The 25,212-nt window shown below is 40.2% G+C and overlaps 1 protein-coding gene across 4 annotated transcripts in view; it reads left to right on the top strand.

The window, feature by feature from the left end:
- PRKACB (protein kinase cAMP-activated catalytic subunit beta) overlaps positions 1-25,212 on the top strand; it is a 173,343-nt gene that overhangs the window by 115,137 nt on the left and 32,994 nt on the right. For all 4 annotated transcript variants that reach the window (XM_033916282.1, XM_033916284.1, XM_033916281.1 and 1 more), the window contains exons 2-4: positions 5,044-5,105; positions 14,350-14,478; positions 19,113-19,211. In XM_033916282.1, the coding sequence (XP_033772173.1) occupies positions 5,044-5,105; positions 14,350-14,478; positions 19,113-19,211 (290 nt within the window). The remainder of the gene's footprint in view (positions 1-5,043; positions 5,106-14,349; positions 14,479-19,112; positions 19,212-25,212) is intronic.

Raw genomic sequence — 25,212 nt, 5'->3', positions numbered from 1 at the left:
CTATTTAGAAACATTCTAGGCAGAAACATACTACAAACACTTGTAGCAAATCCAGAAACTACATTGACCTAAATATTATTAATACTGAATATCTAGCACTCATCAGTCTTTTAAAAGATACAGTAAAACCTTGGATTGCAAGTAACTTGGTATGCACGTGTTTTTCATGACAAGCAAAACATTTTATTAAATTTGAACTTGATATACAAGCAAGGTCTTGCAATACAAGTACATACAGTGATCACATCATCACAATTGAGTAGATGGTTCTCTCTTCTTCTAAACAAAGTCTTGCAATACGAGTACTCACGTCACATCATCACAACTGAGTTGATGGTTCTTCGCTCTTGTTCTAAACAAAGTCTTGCAATACGAATACACACGTCGCATCATCACAACTGAGCCGATGGTTCTTCGCTCTTGTTCTAAACAAAGTCTTGCAATTCGAGTACACACGTCGCATCATCACAACTGAGCCGATGGTTCTTCGCTCTTGTTCTAAACAAAGTCTTGCAATTCGAGTACACACGTCGCATCATCACAACTGAGCCGATGGTTCTTTGCTCTTGTTCTAAACAAAGTCTTGCAATTCGAGTACACATGTCGCATCATCACAACTGAGCCGATGGTTCTTCGCTCTTGTTCTAAACAAAGTCTTGCAATTCGAGTACACACGTCGCATCATCACAACTGAGCCGATGGTTCTTCGCTCTTGTTCTAAACAAAGTCTTGCAATTCGAGTACACATGTCGCATCATCACAACTGAGCCGATGGTTCTTCGCTCTTGTTCTAAACAAAGTCTTGCAATACGAGTACATACAGTATACACGAGTCGCATCATCACAACTGAGCCGATGGTATAGTATATTATTTTGTATTAAAGTTTTTTGGGTTGTGGAACGAATCGTCTGAGTGTCCATTATTTCTTATGGGGAAATTCGCTTTGATATACGAGTGTTTGGATTACAAGCATTTTTTTGGAATGAATTATGCTCATAAACCAAGGTTTTACTGTATTTAAATGTATTCTGTTTGACCTTTTTTTTTAACTTGTAAAGGCAGCACTGATGAACCCAATGAACCTACCTTTATTAACGCTATATCGAACAGGTGCATTAGGACCCAGGACATTAATTAAGGAGTGAGCCAAGCCAGTGCCTAACCCCCTGAAACTCTGCATCAGTGACATCATTCAGCTTTTTGTTGTGTTTTTTTCTTTGTCAAAAAATTTCTTTTAATACATTTCACAAAGAAAATAAAGAATGGATCTATATAACTAACACATCACAACTCTATAGTTTCCATCAAGTCCCCATTACGAGAAGATAAACCTATTCTAAATAAACCTATTCTAAATATTCATTCTAATTAAATTATTTTCAAGGAAAATTGTTTTTCTGGGTTTTTCTACATAGTTTGAGCTGGGGTTTAATGTTTCCTCATAGTATCTAGAGGTGGATTTTGTGTTGCTATTAATGAGGTGACACCAGAATTTGAATATATATTTGTTTTCTATGACAAACTAGAAATCTGGGACGGATATGTACATTCAATTTTTTTTATACGAGATTGAAGGTCAGCGGGGGGGAGGGGCGGGGTGAAACGCTACTGCCAACGACTAAGGCTTGTTTTCAGGGGTAGGGCTTATACTAAGACCTACCCTGAAAATCATACAAGGGCTTAATTTTGGGTAGGTCTTATTTTCAGGGAAACACAGTAAAAGCAACACATCTGTGGGAGAGCATTTTTCACAGCCTGGGCATTGCATCAATGACCTTATGCATTACAGGCAGAGAAGCAAGGCAGCAGGGTTTCCCAGGTTTGTCTTGGGGAGCTCACAGCTTTTTCAGGATACATGCAATGAGTATGCATGAGAGAAACATTACTGTACAAATGCAAATTCATAATTTTTGTCTATGCTTTTATGTATGTCAACATTGTTACCCATTCTGGGAAGGACGGGATATAAAACTAATCAAATAAATATGTGCAAATTTGTCTTTGTATTCATTGTAGATAGCTTGAAAACTCAGCTAACTGAGGGGATTCCTAAGACAGATTTTGGAATCTCTTTTAGAGCTTTTCTATATGACGCAAGAACCTGCGGCTTAATATTTTGATAGTGTCCTAGGAGACAAATGCCCTGACAGATCTGTGCTGCCAGTTAAGCTTTGGATGTTTAATATCTCAGATTTCCTGTGTCTCCAGCAATTTGAACATTTTTTGTTATGCTCTTTTAGGGCTCCTTTTACTAAGGTGCGCTAGCGTTTTTAGCGCACGCACAAAATTACCACGCGGTACGCATCTAGAATAACGCCAGGTCAATGCTGGCATTAAGGTCTAGCGTGTGCGGCAATTTAGCGTGCGCTATTTCACGCATTAAGGCCCTAATGCACCTTTGTAAAAGGAGCTCTTAGTCTCACTATGATGTTTTTTTCCATCCCTTTCATCCCAACTTTAATAATCCCTGCTTCTCTTCCACCATACCATGATGCTCAGTGGTTGGGGCCAGATTGTAGTTTTTTCCTCAAAATGTTGGTGGGGAGGGGGTTCTTTTTACTACTTTTGATTTTGCATTAACTGTTTCTCAGACTAAAGTTTCCAAGAAGTAAATGAGCAGCTTCAACAAGTGCTCCCAGGTGTTCCTTCTGGATTACTGTATTATGAATAGCCTTGTAAATGCTTAGGTAAAAGTAACATCATCTCAACATATGATTCTTTGCAAAAATGGTACCATGATTGCTTTGAACCTAAAATGAGAGGCTCTGTGCATCTATCTGATTTGTGCAAATAAACTAGGTTGAAGTCCAAAAAAAGATCCAGGGAGTTAACCTTTTTTTGGTCGCCAAACATTATGAAAGAGTTTCTTTGCCATTGGTGCTCTTGGATATGCCGATAATCCTTCAAACAGGGCAATCTGCTCTCCCATGGCTTGAGTCAATAGACAATGAGTTAGTGATCCAGTACTAAATGCTGAGAGGAGATGTTTGCTTCTCAATATTCCCATTCTTGTTAAGGCTTACAACATGTTCCAAAGCCAAGCTATCAAATTTTAGTGAAGTATATGAAGACCTGATTTCTGGCACTGCACATCGGTTTCCTAGAACCATTCTCTAGGGCTGGGGAGGGTTTCGATGGCTAGGATGGTTACGATGGGCTGGAGTGAGCTGTGATGGAGACTCCAGTAGATGGAACCTAAGCACAATACTGGGAAGGGCTCTGGGTTTCTGGCCCAGAAATGTCTAAGAAAAAGGGCCATTTAAATTAAATTAATTTATGGAGCATGTATGGTTGGTCAGACTGGATGGACCACTCGGGTCTTTATCTGTCGTCATTTAGTATGTTACTATGTTTTAAGGAGTTTCTTAGCATGAATTTTGCTGTTTGTGTTGCTAGCTTGGTAGGTTTGGACCTCCTTTCATTTTTGACCCCCCCTATAGGACAAATTTCAAGGACTGAACTGAAAATTACTCTCTATTCAGCTAAAATTATGCATGGGTTTTCACAGCATGAGTACTTTTAGCCATTTAAAAAAAACAAAAACATTCCCAGGAGTAGATTAATGGAGAAAGAGGGAGAGGTGAAAGTAAAACGGCATACATACTTGACATTTTCAGACACCTTTGCACTCATGTAGTATTCTTAACCCAGGCCTTGACAAATTTTCATTAAACCTGCCCTTTTGGCAAAACTGTATATTGTTGCTTTTTTCTTTTTCTTTTCTTGGATCTCATAAATATTGTGAACTAGTTATTATAATCTACCCAAGATTGGTTATATACCACAATTTAAAGTGGCTATTTTATTTCTGAATCTGTATGCAAGTAAAAGTTTGCTTGTTTGTATTTGAAAATTAATTAAAAATAAAAAATTTTAATTAAACCTAGGAGTCAGCCCAAGGACTCGGGAGCCAGCAGCTAAGACCTCTCTTGCTTCTTTTCTCCCATCATTGTCCTCAGCTGATTTCATATATATGTGAGGGGGTGGTGGTGCAGCCCTGGAACCCACCAGCGTGACTCAACCTAGTGTATTGTTGAGAGCAATTATAGTACATCTAAATATAAAGCCAGATATTCAGGTTTTTGGTTGGTTTTTTTTTGTTGTTTTTTTATTTATGAGGCGCAGGATGTGTGGATATGTATATTGGTTCTCAATTTTGTTCTGTTGTGACACACCTGACAGACAATATTTGTGTGTAACACTCAAATTCACAGTTGAACCAAAAAAATCTCCTAATTATTTAATTATTGATCGTGAATTTAGTGTGAATTTGCCTAGCATTCAATCTCGTATTAAAAAAATTGAATGTACGTATCCGTCCCAGATTTCTTGTTTGTCATAGAAAACAAATATATATTCAAATTCTGGTGTCATCTCAGTAATAGCAACACAAAATCCACCTCTAGATACTATGAGGAAACATTAAACCCCAGCTCAAACTATGTAGAAAACAGAGCCTTTGGACGGCAGTTGGGGCTGGTCAGGCGGCAGTTATTATTGAGAGTAGTCAGGAAGCAGAAATAAAGGACCATTTTGGGAGAATTAAAGAATCTGAGACTCATGGTCTCTGCTCTCCACAGCTTGCAAACACAGATGGTTAATAAGGAAAGCACAGGCTTTGTTGTCTATACTAAATTTTTTATGACATACCTCCCACCTCATGGAGATATACCTGTGTGGCCTAACACGGTGGTTGAAAATCACTGATATTTATTTACACACATGCACATTATCCCCCTCTTTTATGAACACCTAACGCGGGTTTTAGCGCCGGCACTAGTGGTAACTGCTTCGATGCTCATAGAATTCCTATGAGCGTCGGAGCAGTTACCGCCGCTGCCGGCGCTAAAACCCACGCTATGCATTCATAAAATAGGGGGGCATATGTACGTGTTTGTATCTATGTACACATTAAACATTCTTTTAATCAAACTGCTCAACTTCTTGTAGACAGTTATTTTATTTATTTTCATTGAACATATTTCATATACTCTGTTAAAAAATAAATACTGTACATAAATGTAACTTTTTGTTCTTTTCAGTGAAAGAATTCCTAGCCAAAGCCAAAGAGGATTTTTTAAGAAAATGGGAAAGCCCCACACAGGTAAGGAATGAATGTGTTTTTTAATTACATTGAATGAGACTTTCCGTCTGAAGTGATGGTCTCCAGTGATGAGGTTTACACTGCTTGAGGTACGCACAAAGTGATTACAATTCCTCCCCTAAGAACACTGTATATTAAGTAAAGGTGGATAAAATCATGCAACAAATTGTACTGCTACACCAAATAGTTATCTTGCATTATTCTATGACTTTCACCTTCATAATTGTAAGGTACCATTTATCAAACGCAAAATTCCAATAGATTTTTTCTAAACACCGTATGTGGTCCTTCAGTTCTGCTGGCAAGCTGACAATAATAATAATAATTCAACTGCACACAATTTCTGACCATTCATTTTATGCCCTTATTAAAGATGCATTCTGTGTTGTTGCATCCTCTAGTAGGGAGTCTGTTTTCCGCCATTTCAGTTTATTGATGACCTTTATTGATACCCTATGCCGGGGTAAGCAATTCCGGTCCTCGAGAGCCGGAGCCAGGTCAGGTTTTCAGGATATCCACAATGAATATGTACGAGATGGATTTGCATGCACTGCCTCCTTGAGATGCAAATCTATCTCATGCATATTTATTTTGGATATCCTGAAAACCTGACCTGACCGGAATTGCCTACCCCTGCCCTAAGCAGATATCAAAGTAATCCATATTAAGCATGAATCTAGCAAGAAGTGTATTCCAGGAAATTTGATTTTCTTAAAAAGAAAAGAAGTCATAATCCAAAATATATAAGTGAAAGAAAAATGTATTTGGATATAGAGAAAAGAAAACATTGGAAAGTGAGAATGTACATGGCCTTTTGAAAATGTATAGTTTTAAGGTACTGCATATACTTGAATATAAGTTGATCCAAGTGTAAGACGAGGTACGCTTTATCCCCCAAAAAAGGAGGAAAAAAGATTGACTTGAATCTTAAGACGGGAGGGGGGAGTTAATATTCATTTGCCCTGTCAGGATCTGTGCCCTCCCCTTCCAGGCTCTGCACCCAGCCCCCCTCCCTGCCCTGCCAGGGTCTCCACCCTGTCCCGCCTCCCTCCCTATCAGCCTCCACACCCAGCCCCCTCCCTGCTCTGTACCCTGTCCTCCCTCTCTCCCAATGTCCTGCAGGCCTCCACCAGACCTGCCATATGGCCTGGTGGGCCGGAATAGGAGGGATTCCTCACATCTCCTGTCCCAGCCAAATCTGTCATTTTTTTTACCTTCCTCCCACCTCCCCCTCTGTAGTGCGTACCTTTTTGAATCCCTGGTGGTCCAGGCAGAAGCGAGCTTTCTGCGCTCCTGCCCCATGCTGAGCCCCTCTCTGAATGGCTGCCTTGAATTCTTGTGGCCCAGCGGTGTACCGGGCATTCTCGCTGAATGGCTGCCGTGAGTTCTCACAAGTTCCACAATTGAAAGACAATCCAATTACCTTCCTGAATGATGTAAAAGCATAGGCAACTGAATCTTTGAAAAGGTTGTACCAAAATCAGATTGAAATGGAAGGCTCTGTTTGATTTATGGACAGTTGTACAGAATGTTGTCCCTTTTTACACTTTAATAAAAAGATTTAGATATAAAATCATGTGCCCAAGGCTTATACAAATGAGAAAAGAGCTTGTGGGGACGGGACAGGGATGGGGACAAAGCTCACTGGGATAGAGTGGGGATGGAGATGCAGCCTGTGGGGATAAGGCCTTGGACGGGGACAGTGCCCATGGGGATGGGATGGGGACAAATTTTGTCCCTGTGTTATTCTCTAGTTGCCATCTATAACCCAAAATGGTTAAAGATCCAAAGTCAATTACCGTATTTCCCCATATATAGGCCACAGGAAATGCCGATTTAGGTTTTAAAAGTCTTAAATAAACCGCCCCATGTTACTAGCTGCAGCTTATCTAAGAGTTTTAAAACCTAAATTGGCCTATACAATGGGGCGGCCTATACATCATCATCCCCCTCCCTTAAATACCTCCTGGACGGCTGTGCCTGCCTCCTCCAAACACACTGGCTGCCTCCTCTAACACGCTGTGCAGGGCAAGAGCGACATTTGCAATCTCAAGCCTCGCCCTGTGCCCTTCCGGATTGGCTGCTGTCAGTTCTCGCGATGGCAGCCAATCAGGAAGGTGCAGGACGAGGCTTGAGATTGCAAACATCGCTCTTGCCCTGCACAGCGTGTTTGGAAGAGGCAGGTGCGGCCATTCAGGAGGTGTTTAAGGGGGGAGGGGGAATTATGTATTGCTCCATGTATAGGCCACCCCATTTAAGCAAGACACGTCCTCTAGGCCGGTTTGCAAAATCGATGTATAGACTGCGGCCTATATATGGGGAAATATGGTAAATATATTTCTGTTGATTCATTGTCTTCCATTATTAATGCTTTGCTGAGAGAAGTATTGCTGCCTCTATTAGTCAAGACAGCAATCGTATGGCTTATATTGAAAAACTCATCTTTGGATCCTTTGCTTCCTTAGGCCTTTCTCATTTCCTAGAGACAAGCAGCAACAGTGATGTGCTGTGTGACCTACATAACTTGTGAAATGGATGTGGGAGGTTTATTTTTGATGTTATGCCTTGATAACAGCGTCCTGTAAAATGATATGAAGACTTTTACATTGCTCACATTCTGCTCTTTAACAAATACAGTTCAAAATGTATTACAGTAAGCATTTATTTTACTGATCTACACGGCATAATCTACACTATCAATGTGAAAGAGCAATTATAAAAATATTCTTACTTTTTGAATAAGCAATCAAAAGTCTTGACTGCATATGGCTTCACACCCTTTGCCACAGCAAACTCAATTAAGCATCAGTTCTAAAATTGCCTTGACTAGGGACATAACGTTAAATAGAACTTATCAGTGTCCACCCTGAGCTGATTGGCATTCTCTTGGATAAAGAATCAAGGTGTATTTTTTGAATTAAGTGAATGTGAAGCAAAGGTTTAAACATGCTTTAAAAAATGGAGCTGCTGAAAATTCCAAGCTACAGACTGAGGGAAGTGTAGAAGAAAATTTCGGTCTGTTTGAATAGCTCTTGGGGCACTGTCCGGTCCCTCTTTGTAAAATAGCAACAATTTGACACCACCAAGAGATTGCCTCATTCAGGCCATTTCTCCATAATCAGTTGCTGGTAAGGAGGAGAGGCGCCAGATGACCACTCGCAGGACGTGCCTCTCGCGGTAAGAGATGTATCCTGTAGGCAGGGTGTCGGCACCTCTCCTTCTCTCCTCTTCCGGCACCCCCACCGGCGTAGTAATTGCAGGCTCAGGGCCCCGTGTAGAGGGCCTCCGTGCATGCGCGGACGTTGACGTGATGATGTCATATGTGTGCGTGATGCTATTGCGTCGACATCCGCGCACTTCTGGATGCCCTCCAGCCGCGGTCCTGAGTTTAGTGTGCCGTGTCTTTAAAAAGTTTGCGGGATACTGGCTTAAGGAAACTGCTGATGAAGGTCATTTAGGGATAGAGAATGACACGGTGACAAAATTCATCACCGTTCCTGTTCCCGCGGATAATCGCGGGAAACCATCTTCATGTCATTCTTTAAGGAGAGAGGGAAGAATCAGAGTATAATTGGGCACAACCACTGACCTGCAAGCTTTGCTTTGAAGAATGCTGGTGTAGAAGGACTGAGGTTGAAACAGACACTAAAGAATGACAGTCTCTGGTATCCAGAGCAGATATTGTGATGTCATAATGCCTCATTCCACCAGTGCCTAAGAGCCAATCACATCAGTGATGTCACAATGGCTTCATTATCCTTGGCTCCCATAAGAATCAGAGTATGAATGGCCTCAACCACTGACCCGCAAGCTTTGCTTTGAAGAATGCTGGTGTAGAAGGACTGAGGTTGAAATAGGACACTAGAAAATGACATGGGATTATTTCCCACGGTTATCCGCGGGGACGGGAACGGTGATGAATTTTGTCACCGTGTCATTCTCTAATTTGGGACCTAAGATGACATTAAAAGAACTATAGGAGGCCCTGGCTGAGACAGAGGAAGATGTTGACTGTTTAACAATTTCATGATTATGCCGCGTGCATGGCCTGAATGGAAAGATAGCAAGAAGGAAGCTACACCTGAAAGAAAACCATATGAAACGATGGAAAACACTGCATGTACATAGGAGAAAGGCTTGTGGTCTGATGATCAAAGTAGAACTTTGTCTCGATTCTAAGTGATGTTTGTGGCCTAAATGAATCACAGGAAAAAGTACACGGTGGGAATAAAACAATGGAGATGACCAAATTGACAAACTGAAGTTTAGGGTTGTTCTTAAAACATCATGTCTTTAATTGAAACAATCATTCAGTACCTAGTTTATTCAGGTTTATTAGGTTTTTGTATACCGCCTATCAAGATTATCTAAGTGGTTTTACAATCAGGTACTCAAGCATTTTCCCTATCTGTCCCAGTGGTCTCACAATCTATCTAATGTACCTGGGGCTTTGGAGGACTGAGTGACTTGCCCAGGGTTGAAGGAGCAGTGCGGGGTTTGGTCGCCCAGGGAGAAGCAGCTCATAGGTGATAGGGAAGGGGGTGGGGGTAAGGTGGAGGAGGAGCAAAGCATGATAGGAGGGGGTTATATTGTACGTGCCTCTGAGGTACAGAATCCTTTCCTGTCCCTCAGAGGCAGATTTCCCTCCCACCCTCCCCTTTGGTATAGGTGGCTCGATTAGGATGTGGGGTGCTTGGGGATGTCGCAGCCCGGTGATCCTGAGCTACAAGGTTTGGTTCATCAGAAGATGAGCGGTTTTGTAGTAGTGTGATCAGCTGAGCAGTGACATCATGGGTCATGTGACCCGGAATGGGGGGCATGGAGGTTCATGCCTACCCCTGCAGGCTTATTCGAGGAGGAGCCGTTAGGGGGATGTGATCTCGGGGGAGTGAATATGTTTTTAGATACGCGTCATGGAAGAGGGGCATGGAGGCAATGCCAACCCCTAGGCTCTTGCTGACATGGCGGGGTTAGGTGGAAATATAATTTTGATGTGTTAAACTACAGTGTTTTGTAGCTCGGGAGGTGAAGCAATTATTAATTACTTGATATTTGTTGTCCCAATAAACAAAGCTGTGGCCTGGTTATTACCATCAATAAAGTGTCTGTGGTTTATTTATGGGTGACATTATTGTTAAGGGGGGGAGGGGGCGACAACCTGGCCATTCTAGATCCAAATGCTATGAGCATGCTTAACCATAAACAATGAATTACTGCAAAAGGGGCTTCCGCCAAATATGGCATTAAGGGATTGAAGCCTTATGCAGTCTAGATTTTTTGTGGATTTTATTATTGCTTTTTGAATCTGTCATTGTTCTTTCATGTGGAAAGTGTAGAATGTATTGTGTAGATCACTGAAACAAACTCCCACTTCAGTGTATTTCAAATTGTATTTTTTTTGTTAGACAGAATGTGAAAAATATGTAGGGATGTAAGGCATTTTTTATTTTATTTTTTCTTAATCTTTAATATACTTGCTCATCCAAATTTCTTAGCTGGGCTGTCCTCTTTTCCAGAAGGAGAAAGAGGGAAATCTAGTTGTCAGGGCCTTGCATTATGAAATACTACTGTATTCATCTCTGTAGCTCTTGCTGTATAATTTGGTTTTCCACCCCATTTGTAAATTGCTCACTGACCTGCAAATACACTATGGGCCTGTTTTACAAAGCCGTGCTAGCGGCTGCCACGCAACAACAGCCCCGAAGCCCTTTAAATCTCTATAGGCTTCGGGGCCGTTACCGCGCAGCAGCTGCTAATGTGGCTTTGTAAAACAGGCCCTATATGTTTTATACTGATTACATTCAACTGTGAATCCCCTTTAGGCAAACCAATGAAGCAATGACTAAGTTTACAGGCACCTTCAGGATTATTCATTTTTCTATGTGAAATAGGATAGTCTTATAGTATAAACAAATGTAACCCCTGGCCTCCTATGCTACACAGGTCACGATCAGGTAAAGGAGAGTAAAAAGGAGAAATAGAAATTCCCCCTTTACCATGTATATTTAGGGTTCTGGGACACTGATCCCCAGGGCTATCATAGATAAGAAATAAATCGCCATCTTCCAAAGCGCACAAAAGGAAGGGCCGATGCTACAATAATATGGAATGAAAATGAAGAAAAGAAAAAAGGTTGAATGTGCCTAATGTAACCTGCTTTAACTTAAGCATGCCTTTTGTTCATCAGCAAACTCATCCAATCTTGTTTACACAGAAAACTTAGGGCCAAATTCTATAAACAGCATCCCAATTGTAGGTGGCCAACTGCTGCCTAACCAGCCAATTGGAATGTGCGTTAAAAAAAAAAAAAAAAAGCAAACTTCCCGAGGCAGGCCGCCTACATTGTAGGCACCTTGGGGGCTTAGAGAGATGCATAGGCCCTCCTAAGCTTGCCTAAGGCTAGGTGTGGGCGTGACTTGGCCCGGAAGTAGTCTGAGGCAGGCCTAGGCAGCCTTATGTGCCTCCATAGGCCTGCGGTAGACGCCTACAATGTAGGCCTGGAAAAACAGTGTAAAGTCCTGTAGGCTGCGAGTTTCAATGTATTTCAGGATTGTTTCTATTCAAAAAATATTGGCACATTTGCGAAATAGACTAAGAAATATTTGGAGTCTCAATTTTCTCCTAGTGACTTCCATAGGTTCAAGACCACTTTTCAAAAAAACATATTTACTAGAGATATTGAAAATCCTAATGGATGCTTTGTTACCTTTTTATAAAACCTTCTACTTCCTTTCAAGAGGTAGGAAGTTTTGATTAGATTGTAAGTTCTATCAAGCAGGGATTGTCTGTTATATGTTTAATGTACAGCATTGTAGAAATGACAAGTAGAAGGGGGACTGGAACTTCTGCAAGTTTCAAATAATAGCATAGATTTTAAAGCAATGCTGGAGTGGCCTAAGGGATCTGGCCAATCGGAATCTTAAGTCACTCCCAGTGCATCCCAGAATGCACTATGAATGGGGCCAAAGATTCTGGTTGGCCCAAGTGCATAAGGCCCCTCTTACAGGAAGGACCTTAAGCGCATGGATCAGTCAAGGCCTAAGGCCCCCTCCCTGGTGCATCCCAGATAGCATGTCAAAGCAGCTCCTGATTGATGTAGCCTGACTTTAGTACCAGGAAGAGGCAGTAAGAAAATACCGCGAATTACTGAGTCCGCGATTCTCGAAGTCGCGGGGGTATACTGTAAATCCAAACTTGGCAGTAAGTTTTCAGATGGGTATTTTTGTCGCTGTATTTGGTTAGAGCTACTTCACGTAGCTTATCTGCTTTTTTCTATCTTACTGTCATCTCAGGACTATTATAAGTTTGCCACCGTTGCTCAGTGCAAGCACTGCAGCAGTCTCATCTAAATGAGAAGCATGGTTGATCTCTTAAGCTATTTCTGATTACGAGGTGTTTCTTGGGGAGATTACTTAGCTTCACCTTCCCTGTACAAAAAAGTTCCAGCTCTAGATGGCCCAGTGTCTGAGCCAGAAATAAAGCAGAAGTGTCCCACTTGATAATGATTGATGAATTGGCTTCCCTAGTTTTAGATTTTATTTGCAAGATCTTAATTTTATTTATTTTTGGTACTTATATACCGCCCATCAAGATTATTATAAAATATTAGTAACTCTGAGCTCTCAGTATAACCATGGTTTACAGTAGTACTGAGTGCAATCAAGTTTGAGCTACGCAAACATCAGGGCCTTGATTCTATAAAAAGACACCTAAAGTTAGGCGCCTAGATCGGCCTACCTAACTCAATTATTTAGAAAGCTTAATCGGCGCTGATAACAAACAATTAGCACTTGGGCTCCGATTCTCTATAGGGTGCTGATATTAGCGGCCGTCTAAAAATAGGCCACCGATTGCGTGTCAATCACGTCATGGCACCCTATAGAGAATCACGCCTCCATGAAAGAAAGGCGCTGGAAATGTTGGCCAGGGTTTTCTGGGCCTACATTTCCGACACTTATCTTTGTGAATCATGCCAATGTATATACTTTAGGCCGCCGAATGCCACTTCCAGTATTAGTTACGCCCATAGAGGCACTAGGTGGCCTAAAGTGCCTACATAGGCGCAATTCTGGCGCACATTATTTAGGTGCCAGTAGGCGCTTTAGTGGTGTGGTTTTTTTTGCCATATTAAACAGTTTGTTAATTAGGCACCACTATGGTGCCTACAGATGCCTAAATTTAGCCGCCCTTTTTATAATTATCTTAAATTGCATTTAGGTATCATAAAATACAGAGTGAAAGCTCTGCAGGTTGTGCAGAATACTGCAGCCCGATTGATTTCTGGGGTATTTAGGTTTCACCAGTGTTAAAACAACTACACTGGTTACCGATGGAGTTTAGGATTCAAATTAAAGTTTTGACAATTGTGCATCAAACAATCTACGGCGCAGCACCTTGGTATTTAACACATGCACCGAGGAAGTACCTGCCAACACGTTCTTTTAAGATCTGAAACAGTGATGCGATTGTCGATTGAGTCAGTTGGGGAGACTTATTATTAAAAGGACACAGGCAACAGCAATTTCAGTTGCAGATCCACAGATGTGGAACCTGTTGCCAGGCCATTCGAGATTTTGTAGGGAGTTAAAATCTTGAAATTGAAAACACATGTATTTGTATGAGGTTTTTTTTCTAGAGCGAAATGTTGTGAAATAATCCTTTTTAATTGAAATGTGTTTCTGAGATTTTATATTTGAAATTTTAGAAAAGGGAATGATGTAGTAGAGTTGCTTGTTGCAGTTTGTTTTCTTGTGAAATTATGTGAAATATTGTGTTTGTTTTATTGTAATCCACCTAGTTTAAAGGTGGAAAATAAATTCTTAAAATAAACAAATAAAATTAATTGGGTAATAGGTGCCTACCAGAAAGTAGGAATGGTTAGGGGTGGATCTTGGGTATATTTTGCACATAGGTACCTAAAGTGGACTTAGGCATCGGTATTTTAGGCAAAGAAAACCCTGGCATAAATAGAGGGCGCCTAAGGTTAAGGCACCCTAAGTCTACTTTAGGCCCAATTCTATAAACAGCTCCTAACTGAAGATTGACAGGCGCTGTGTCTCAGGCACCGTTTATAGAATTGAGACCCAGGTGGATAACTAAAATGAACAAAAAGAGTGGAATAGTTTGTGTCTGTATTTCGAATGAGAATAACTAATGGGCAGGTTGTTATCTGCCATCATTTACTATGTTACTTTATATCAGTCATTGCCTATAATTGTTTTATATGCTGTCTATGCTCACACAGAATACTGCAAGCCTAGAAGACTTTGAAAGGCAAAAAACCCTTGGAACAGGCTCATTTGGGAGAGTTATGCTAGTGAAACATAAAAGTACAGAACAGTATTATGCCATGAAAATACTGGACAAACAAAAGGTTGGTGCATCTTTTTTCCATTACTCTTAATTTTCCTATGGTGGAAAAGCCATAGAGTACAAATTATTTTAATGTCTTTATCGTAACTGATAGCCCCCCAAAAAACAACAAATGTTATAAGTTATTAATGGCAAATTTAAATAGCTCACACTCTTTTCAGTGTAAACCGTGCCGAGCTCTGTATCTACAGAGATGGTGCGGTATATAAACCTAAGGTTTAGTTTAGTTTAAGGCTTCTTTTACGAAGCCGCGTTAGCGGTTTAACGTGTGCTACTTTGCCAGCCGCGCTAGCCGTTACTGCTTCCTCTTGAGCAGGCGGTAGTTTTTCGGCTAGCGCGTGCTAAAAAGGTTTGTGCGATAAAGCCACTAACGCGGCTTCGTAAAAGGAGCCCTTAAGGTCAGATTCTATAAATGGCGCTCAAAAATATTTATGGGAAAAGATCAATGCTAAGGGTGATTCTATAAAGGGCGTGTATTCTTTATAGAATTACACTTAGTGCCAATTCTTGCACTCTTAACTTTGAGCATTAGACTTACCCTGCTAAACCTGGTTTAAATACACTTCTCCCTCCGTATTCGCGGTTTCAGCATTTGCGGTTTCAATTATTCATGTTTATTAGCATGTTGGCTGCTCCCCCCCAAATTACATCAGCTTGCATAGAGAAATCGCTGATTCCAAGTGTTTACAGAGAAAATCGCTGATTCCCAGCACTTTCTTCACCATGTTTTGCCTCTCCTTCAGAAACAGGCCAGGTCTCCCACCATGTTATTCGCGGTTTCACCATATTCACAATGGTTTTTAATAGAAAACAGCAAATAACATATAAAAAAGTTATTCGCGGTTTTTCAGTATTTACGGTTCTGTTAATCCCCTTTCACAGCGAATACGGAGGGAGAAGTGTACTGCCACCCAAGTTGGGTGCACTGACCCATTATTCAGTAGGAACACGCTCAACATTTTGGAATGCCCCTGACATGCCCATGCTCCTTTCATGGCCATGCACCTTTTTGGGATACATATAAGGAGATGTAGGCAACCAGAAGCGTGTGCAAATCCTTATTAGTGCCAATTAACATCAATAATTGGTTGTTAAGACTCACTAGCCCAGTGGTTCTTAACTCTGTACTAGGGGACCCCCTGCCAAGTGGGTTTTCAGGATATCTCTAATGAATATGCATGAGTGAGATTTGCATATAATGCATATTCACTACTCCAGCACAGAGCTCCAATTAACCTTTTCCTATCGTGTGTCCCGGATGACGGGACATTCCAAAAATGTCATTGCCATCGTATGTCCCATACTAATAAAGAGCCAGGAACACAAAATTTTTGAATTTACAGATTTATGACTTATTTACATTATGTTTACAATAGCCGTAAATGATAATGGTGAATAATACAAAACTTTGCTAAAATAATTACGATTGGAACCAGCGTAACATTAAATTTATTACGATAGGAAAAGATTAATTTAAAAAAACAGCTTCTTTTTAAAAAAAAAAATCTTTACTAATTTTTCAAAACTAATACAAAGTGTCAGGAATTATATAGACATTAATAATCAATGTAAGCACTTGAATTCAATCAATAACAATACAAAAGAAAAATATCCCTCCCCTCCAACAGTTATGAAATATAAATATTAAATACCCAGGAAGCTATTCACTACAATATTATATTATCAAAATATATATTTTTATTATTATAACTTATCAAATCCACACAATAATCTGTAAATCATATTCATACAAACAATATCAGCTATCATAAATAGAAACCTTCCCCATTGATTCATTTACCCCAAAGTCTAAAACTTCATTGATTCAATTCTTCTTATCACCGGTTACTGCATTGTATCATTCCAGCCAGAAGTTATCTGGACTCCAACATATATCAAAGTCTCACATCAGAAAATCCCATTGCTGTTTCAAGTTTGCAAGTTTATTTAAAAATTTGATTAAACGTTTTACAACAATCAAAAAAAAGGGTAAAATTAATCAAAACAGAACATGTTAATTATAAAACAGAATTATGTAAATAACAGGAACGTATACCTGGACACATAACAATGATACTTACATGAACCAAAAGGAGAGAGGGTAGAACTATAATAAATTACAGGAAAGAAAACGTAAATGTAAAAAAACAATGGGACTAAGGGAGAGTTTAGAAGAACTTGCTGAAAATGAAAGAGTAGAATTTAATATTCAAATGCATCTGTGAATAAAAATCTTTTTTAAGGCTCCTTTGAATTTGTCCAAATTTTGCTCTGCCCAAAGATGAGATGACAGGGCATTCCAAATTGTGGGTGCAGTTATTGAAAATATTGTTGTCCAGCGAGGGTTTATAATTTTTAAAGAAGGGACCAAGAATAAATGTTCATAGTGCATTGCATTCTCCAAGTTTCCTCATGACGTTAGTAAACAGTTCAGCTGTATTTTATGCCCACCCAATTGGGATGAATTGTTTGCTAATGCTATTTCAGTCAGGTGCTTTGGCAGTCGTACTCCTCGTGCTCTTCCCCAGACCACCTGCTATGTACCATTGTCATAGGCAGGATGCTGGGCTGCTGAACTTCTGCTGTGACCCTGTTTGCCATTTCTTATCAGTTTGGTTATAGTAGAAATAGTATAATAGAAAATTGAAATAGAATAGCAGTGCTTTAAAAATTGTTTATAAACAGCCTGTTGGAGGCTTTAAGCAGGCTACAATACATCTATAATAATAAAATGCTAAGTGCGCATGCGCACTCTTACCGTGTGTTCCCTGATCTGTAGGTCAGTGGTTGGCAGGAGTGCGCATGCGCGACACTAGGACTCTTCCTCCTGAGCCCCAGACACGCTGATCACCTTCGGTCCCGCAGGCCTCTCAAGCAGCGGCGGTGGCAGGGATGGCAGAAACATTAAGGCAGGTCAGCTTCAGGCATGTGTGGCAGCTGTCGACACCTGCAAGCCGCAGCGGCTGTCGGCGCCTGCAGGCTGCGGTGGCTGTCGGCGCCTTCAGGCCGCGGTGGCTGTCAGCGCCTACAGGCCGCAGCGGCTTGAGGCGGCTGTGGTGGAGGGCAGACGCGAACGGAGGTAAGGGGTGCTGCTGGACAGGGGAAGAGGTGCTGATGGATGGGGGGGCAGACAAAGGAAGGGAGGCCTACTGCTGGACAGGGGGAGCAGGAAAGAGGTGCTGCTGGACAGGGGGGAGGTAAAACAAAGGGAGAAGGGCTGCTGCTGGATAAGGGGAGCAGTGAAGGGGTGGTGGTGGACAAGGGAGGTAAAAGGAAGGGAGAATGGACAGAGGGAACAGGCAAGGGGTGGTGGTGGACAGCCGAGGAAAAAGAAAGAAAGAAAGACAGACACACATACATATATTCTAGCACCCATTAATGTAACGGACTATAAGACTAGTTCAATATAAATAAATATAATTTTTCTAAACAAACACTGCAAATCAACTGTGACCAAATACAAACTTAGGCCCTTTTTTACTAAGGTGCGCTAACCACTAACGTGTGCATGTTAGTCTGTGGACGCATTAGCATTTAGTGTGCGCTAATCGGTTAGCGCTCCTTAGTAAAAGAGGGGGTTAGTATCAACAAAGAGTAAAATGAAAGAATTAAAAGTAAAATAATTATCCTATTATTGAGTATATGGATTTCCTTTCAGTGCTACAAAGAATGGATCTCTGGATATTTTGTGTGGGGGTGGGGGTGGGAATGATCAACCTGGGCTACTGTAAATATTGGATATTGTACCAGAAGTCATGCTATTTTAGCACAGGGTCTCATTTTATGTAATGAGACCTGAGCTAAAATAATGTTTTAAAGGTAGTTCACTTGGATAACTTCCCTCCTTAGAGAGAGGCTCAGTTGACACACAATATGATTTTGAAAGAGAGCTTAGTACTGGAATTTAAGACCCCAGGTTAAGTTCCTAAGGCCCCCTTATATCAAGCTGCGATAGGTTTTTTTTATTGCCAGCCGCTCTGATGCTCATAGGAATTCTGTGAGCGTCGGAGCTTTTACCATAGTGGCCGGCGATTAAAAAAAAACAAACAAATCCTAACACAGCTTGATAAAAGGGGGCCCATATTTGGTTATTAATTTATAAATACCTAGTTTATGTGCCCAACACCACAATTCAGTGCTAAGTGCCTCACTTCATTCCAGGGTGGATATGTTTTAAATCACTTGTTGCAAAGGCTTGATTTAAATCATGCCTGTGGCATTATGAATGGATTAATGGAATTCATTTACCAAAAAATTTAAACATTGCATGCTACATAATTAAAAACTAATCCTTATTTCATGAAGAATAATATCTTAAATAGAAAACTATCTTTTTTTAACTATCTTTTTTTAGATAGATTCTCCTCAAAAAAGCATTTATTTAAAAAAAATCTGATTTAAATTTTTAAAAAACATTTCTTTAAAATCATTGATTTTTTTTTTTTTTTCTTTTATCCACCCTGCTTCATTCTCTATACTTGGCTCCTCTCTGCCTCCACACACAATTTATGTCCTAAATTTAGGAGCATTTAGTACCTAAACCGAGATAAATTTTAGTAGATCTGACAACCTAACTCTTAAAGTTGAATGGGCAGTCTTTTTGAGAAACATCCTAAATGTGTTTTTTATTCATAGGTGGTTAAACTGAAGCAGATAGAACACACACTGAATGAGAAAAGAATTTTACAAGCTGTGCATTTCCCTTTCCTTGTAAAGCTGGAGTATTCCTTTAAGGTAAATATGACTAGTGAAAATTACAGTGTGATCATTCGATGAATACCAACTTGTAACTGTGTAGATATTTGGTCGTAATCAGAGAGTATAATTGATGCCGAGCACAGTGAGCCTGAACAATTACAGTGTTACTCTTTTCATCCAGTTTTATTCTCACTGACGGTATACTTCAGTTGTGTTCAGTGGTCATTGATCCCCCAGATTTTGAATAGGGTACCCAAATGTGGGCGCAGATCCCAGATTATTCGCACAAACGAATTAGTCAATTAGATGCTAATAGTCAGTTATTGGCGTTAACACACACTTAATTGGCAGTGGTTAGGAGTTACTTGTGGATCTGCTCTACACCCTAGTCTATAACATGCAAGCTTAAATTTCATAGTGTGTAACTCCAGAGGGGCAGGGGCATGGGTGGGTCAGGGGTGTTCCTAGAAATTAGCTATCTACAAATTCCTACATTTGCACGCCGGTCATCAGTTGGCGACTAGCCTTTGATGGCTGAAAATGCTCATGCGCAGTTATAAAACAAGGAGTAGAAATGTCCTAAAAAGACTGGTGGACTCAATCTATTTCATAAATGTCCTTTTATTCATCCAATAACTCGACATGTACATGTTTCAGCCAAAATGGCCTGCCTCAGGAGTCTTGTGAGTCTTCAAAAAGATGCATCCACTAATATGCTAGATTTCAAGTCGCTGATATAAGACTGTGAATGATCAAATAAAATTGCGAGAATCGCTGGAGCCAAAAAAGGACCTTTTTATTTGATGCTTAATTTTTTTTTTTTTTTTTTTTTAAGATATTCAAATCAAAGCTTTTAAAACCAAGCACAGGAAGTTAAATTCAATGTGACTGGAAATTGGTAGCCAGTGCAGCTGGTACAGAACAGGAATAATATGATCTGTTTAAAAACTCCACTAATAAGCCAAGCGGCTGTGTTTTACACCAGCTGCAACCGCTGTAGTCTGGCTTTACTGGATCCAGATAGAAGCGAATTGCAATAATCTAGTCTTTATTAACTGGTATTCCTTGGGATTTATCTCTTCGCTATTTAATATATTACAAATTTAGGGAAATTGCCATGTAAGGCCACTTTTATGCTTTCAAAGGTTGAACTTTTTAATGTCACTGGGGAAGAACACAACTTAAGAAACAAACATTTTTAATACATGCTTAACAGAAATCCCAGTTTGACGAGTTGAAAATAAGCTAAAACTAACTGAACCCTCCCCCCACACCCATATTGTAGATCAAAAACTGGTAACTATTAGTTGTTGAACCTGTAATTAAAACAAAAAATAATCAATGGATGCCTTGTACTGTGTGAAAATGTCAGAAATTTAGGAGTAATGTCTGCCTACTAAACTGATTAGAAAGCTGCAAATAGTGCAAAACATGACTGCATGAGTGACTTTGGGAAAAAAAACATGTTAGGAATGGGCTACGTAGATTGACGTTTTTATTTTGACTCCCTGTTAAACTGCATTAAATTTCAGACGGTCAAAAGTGACCAACTGGAACATCTCTCTGATTAAAGTTGATTAGCATAAAGTAGAGAAGGACAATACAATTGAGCCAGAGTCCTATTGGAGGTGCAAGCGTCGAAACTTGACCCCTCCATCTCCAACTTGCTGACGACCTCGAGCGACTTCAAATCATTTCGAAAAGAAATCAAAACTCTGCTATTCAAAAAATGTATCCAGATATATTAACTCTTCCCCTCGTCCATCCCCTCCTTTGTAAATTACCCCCTCAAAGTCTCTTCCACTCTTGTAATTTTTCTCTTCAAAGTCTCAATCATGTAATCAGCTCCCTAAATTGTAATTTTTCTTAGAAATGTCCAGTTAGCTTCTTTTGTAATCCGCCTAGAACTGCAAGGTACTGGCGGAATAGAAGTCACTAATGTAATGTAATGTAAAGTAGTGCAAAGGTAGCAGTAGAACCACAAGGGTTGTTTTGGACAATTGATTCAACCTTATAGAATTGCCTCCTTCTGGACATGCAGATGGAACTTAAATATAAGTTCTAGTGGAAATTCAAATATCTAACTGTGTTGTATTGAGGGAAGGTTCAGCTTTTATAGCAGAACTGCTAACTTAGTAGATGAATATTTTTAAGCTCTAGTTAAAAGGGGAGGGGGTCAGTGAATTTACAGTAAATTGCATGGATTGGAATTGTGGCATTTCAGAATGTAGGTTATATTGTGATATGACATATTTTCTTTTATGGTATATTTTTATGCTTTTCCAATATTCTATACATTTGTGTTTTGCAAATGTGGGTTATATCATAGTAACATAGTAGATGACGGCAGATAAAGACCCAAATGGTCCATCCAGTCTGCCAAACCTGATTAAATTAAAATTTTTTTAAAAAACATTTTTTTTTCTTCTTAGCTACTTTTGGGCAAGAATCCAAAGCTCTACCCGGTACTGTGCTTGGCTCTGCTATTGTACACAGCTGTGAAAGATCTTTACCCAAATTTAGCAAATTATTTTAAAGCTGTCATTTGTATTATACTGAGATTGAAATAGAAGAATGTTTTAAAATGTGTATAGTGGACTGTAGTTGAAATATTTGCATTTTGACACTTTGTAGTGTTTGGCATTTTTGCCTGTGCTGTTTATTGGGCAAATCTTCCATGCTCTTCCAGGAGGTTTTATCTGTAATGCTTCCTCACTCTTTGGTATTGGAGCTTATAGTACATAACATCAGACTAGCCACACACCGTATGCTTGTGATTTTGTAGAAGACTTAAGTTAGAGAAATAAAACTTGTCGTCATGGTAACAGTTTTATAAATGTTACTATATAAAGAGGTTCTGTAACATTTCTGAGTATTTTTTTTTATGATGGCTGTCAGCTATGAGCGACCCCGTGACTAATTTTAAACTGTTGCTGTTTGGTGTTTTGTTACACATCATGAATATTATTGCTGTATTTCCCCATATATAGGCCGCGGCCTATACATGGGTTTTATAAACCTGGCTATGGGGCATGGCTTACTTAAATGGGGCAGCCTATCTAAAATGTAAAAATCATCCCCCCCGGTACCTTTTTAAAATCCCCCTGAAATACGTCCATCACTGCTGGCTGCCTCCTCGAATCTCGCGGCAAGTGGTGCAGGGCAGTTGCGATCTTTTCGGCATCCAGGCTGCACCACTTGCCACGAGATTTGAGGAGCCAGCCGGCAGCAGGTAATGCACAAGCCGCAGCTAATACAATGGGGCGGCTTATCTACCAGTTTTAAACATAGAAAGCCATTTGCTATGGCCTATTCATGAGGCGGCCTACACAAGGGGGCAGCCTATATGTGGGGAAATACGGTACTAAAATTGAAGATAACTTTGTATAGGCTGGATAGGTAGCAAAAGGACAGGTCTGTGCAAATGAAACTAAGGTTGTGTTCTATAAAAGGAATGGCATGCACAAAGCCTTTTATAAAATATATATAGTGCTGCCAAAGATAAATGTAAGAACATAAGAAAAGCCTTACTGGGCTAGCCCTATGGTCCATCAAGCCCAGTAACCCATTCTCACCGTGGCCAATCCAAGTCACTAGTACCTGGCCAAAACCCAAAGAGTAGCAACATTTCATACTACCGATCCAGGGCAAGCAGAGGCTTCCCTCATATCTTAATAAGACTATGGACTTTTCCTCCAGGAATTTGTCCAAATCTTTCTTAAAACCATCTACGCTATCCACCTTTACCACAACCTCTGGCAACGTGTTCCAGAGCTTAACTATTCTTTGAATGAAAAAAATATTTCCTCCTATTGGTTTTAAAAGTATTTCCCTGCAATTTCATTGAGTGTCCCCTAGTCTTTGTAATTTTTGACAAAGTAAAAAATCAATCCAATTGTACCCAGGATTTTGTAGACTTCAATCATATCTCCCCTCAGCCATCTCTTTTCCAAGCTGAAGAGCCTAATCTTGTTAGTCTTTCCTCATACGAGAGGAGTTCCATCCCCTTTATCATCTTGGTCACTCTTCTTTAAACCTTTTCTAGCACCACTATATCTCTCTTGAGATAAGGAGAACAGAATTTTTGCAATACTCCAGGTGAAGGTATACCATGGAGCGATACAGAGGTATTATAATATCCTTAGTCCTGTTAACCATCCCTTTTTTAATAATTCCTAGCATTTTGTTTGCTTTTTTGGCTGCTGCCACACATTGGGTGGAAGGTTTCATTGTATTGTCTACAATGACACCCAGATCCCTTTCTTGGGCGCTAATCCTCAAGGTGGACCCTAGCATCCAGTAACTATGATTCGGGTTATTCTTCCCAATATGCATCACTTTGCATTTGTCCACATTAAATTTAATCTGCCACTTGGAGAATTAGCCACTGTGCACAGGACAGAGACTTTAGACAGGTACCCAAGAGAGAAAGATACATATACTGTATGTGTGCTACATATATGTGCTGTGATTTTTACATGTATGAGGAAGTTTCTGTAAATCTGTATGTCAAGCTTTTGTCCCCAAAGGAGGTGGTCATTAAAGCTAGAAAGGTGAACGCCCAGAGCCAAGATGGCATCGATAGCAGGTCCAGAATTCATTTATTTATTCAATTTTCTATACTATTCTCTCCAGGGAGCTCAGAACAGTTTACATGAATTTATTCAGTTACTCAAGCATATTTATCCCTGCCTGTCCCGGCAGGCTCACAATCTATCTAATGTACCTGGGACAATGGGGGATTAAGTGACTTGCCCAGGATAACAAGGAACAGCATGGGTTTGAACCCACAACCTCAGGGTGCTGGGGCTACAGCTTTAACCATTGCACTACACTCTCCCCTTAAATTGCTTACTGGCTCTCTATCTGAAGTTTTCACATTGAGGAAGCATAGGGTGAGGGCTTGAGACTTGTCTTCCATAATCTGTGTGAATTTGACTGAAACAATCAACCTTGTAAGCCTTTGGTGTGTGAGGAATGCTACTATTCTGGCAATAGTCCAGGGATGAGCAGGCAAATCAGGGTATTATTGATGGGGAACCTTAGCCTTACACTGAAGATATGCAAGTGTCTCTTCAGCTAGATCCAGGAAGCTGAGTTGGTAGAGCAGTTCGCCCGCAGGCACCAGATGTAGAGGGCTTCCGCTGCAGCAGCTTCTCCCGTGAGGAGAGTAAAGGGGTAATTAACATTCAGAGTGGAGATGTGAAAGTAATAAATCAGGGGATGAGCATTAGCGAACTGGTTAGAGCAGCTATTGTGACAATGGAGTCTTTGTGGGAGTCCATACAAAGTTTGAACTCTTGTCTTTTGTTACTTGCTGCAAAGCTTAATGAAGGTTATAGCATAGGATTTGGAGCAGCACGTGTCCAGAATGAGTAATTTGGAGAGGGAGTTAAGATAATGAAGTCTCTGTGTTGTGCAAGCTAAGGATAAGGATCATTTGGCTCGTAAATTGGAATATCTTGAAAATCAAACCAAGAAAAATAACCTGCATTTTCTTAACCTTGCCAAGCATAGTGAACATTGCTTAAGATATCTTAGGAAGTACTGCCTCCCATTGTAAGACCTTATTATATAATCAGTGAAGGAACTGGAGCTTGTTCTGGTGGTGCAAATCTAGTGTCAACCCAACCAGACCTGGATCTTAGGAAATTCTTTGATCATTTCTAAGGTCCACACTGGTGATGAGCTTTGTCTTCGAGCCACATCTGAATATGATCCTTCCATCTCTATTTTCAAAATATAACTGAGCAGTTTTGGGGATCAAGACTATAGATTTTTCATGTGAAAAGAAGAAAAGCAAAATCCCAGAAAAGGAGCAGAGCGTGCCTGGTCTTCAAACCCCTCTTTATTAGTAACAATTATGTATGCAAAGTAGTCTTAACAGTCACATAGACATATGGCAAATAATAGGTTCGTATCATGGACTCGACATGGATCGTGTTTCAGCTAAGGTGTCTGCATCAAGAGTCCCAAATGACAAAAACAAACCAATAATAAGATCTGAATTGAATCATTATCTAACTTTAGATGATCA

This window comes from Geotrypetes seraphini, chromosome 12, assembly GCF_902459505.1.
Source record: "Geotrypetes seraphini chromosome 12, aGeoSer1.1, whole genome shotgun sequence".
In the NCBI taxonomy this organism is placed as follows: Eukaryota; Metazoa; Chordata; class Amphibia; order Gymnophiona; family Dermophiidae; genus Geotrypetes; species Geotrypetes seraphini.
This window is presented reverse-complemented; position numbering and strand designations above follow the sequence as displayed.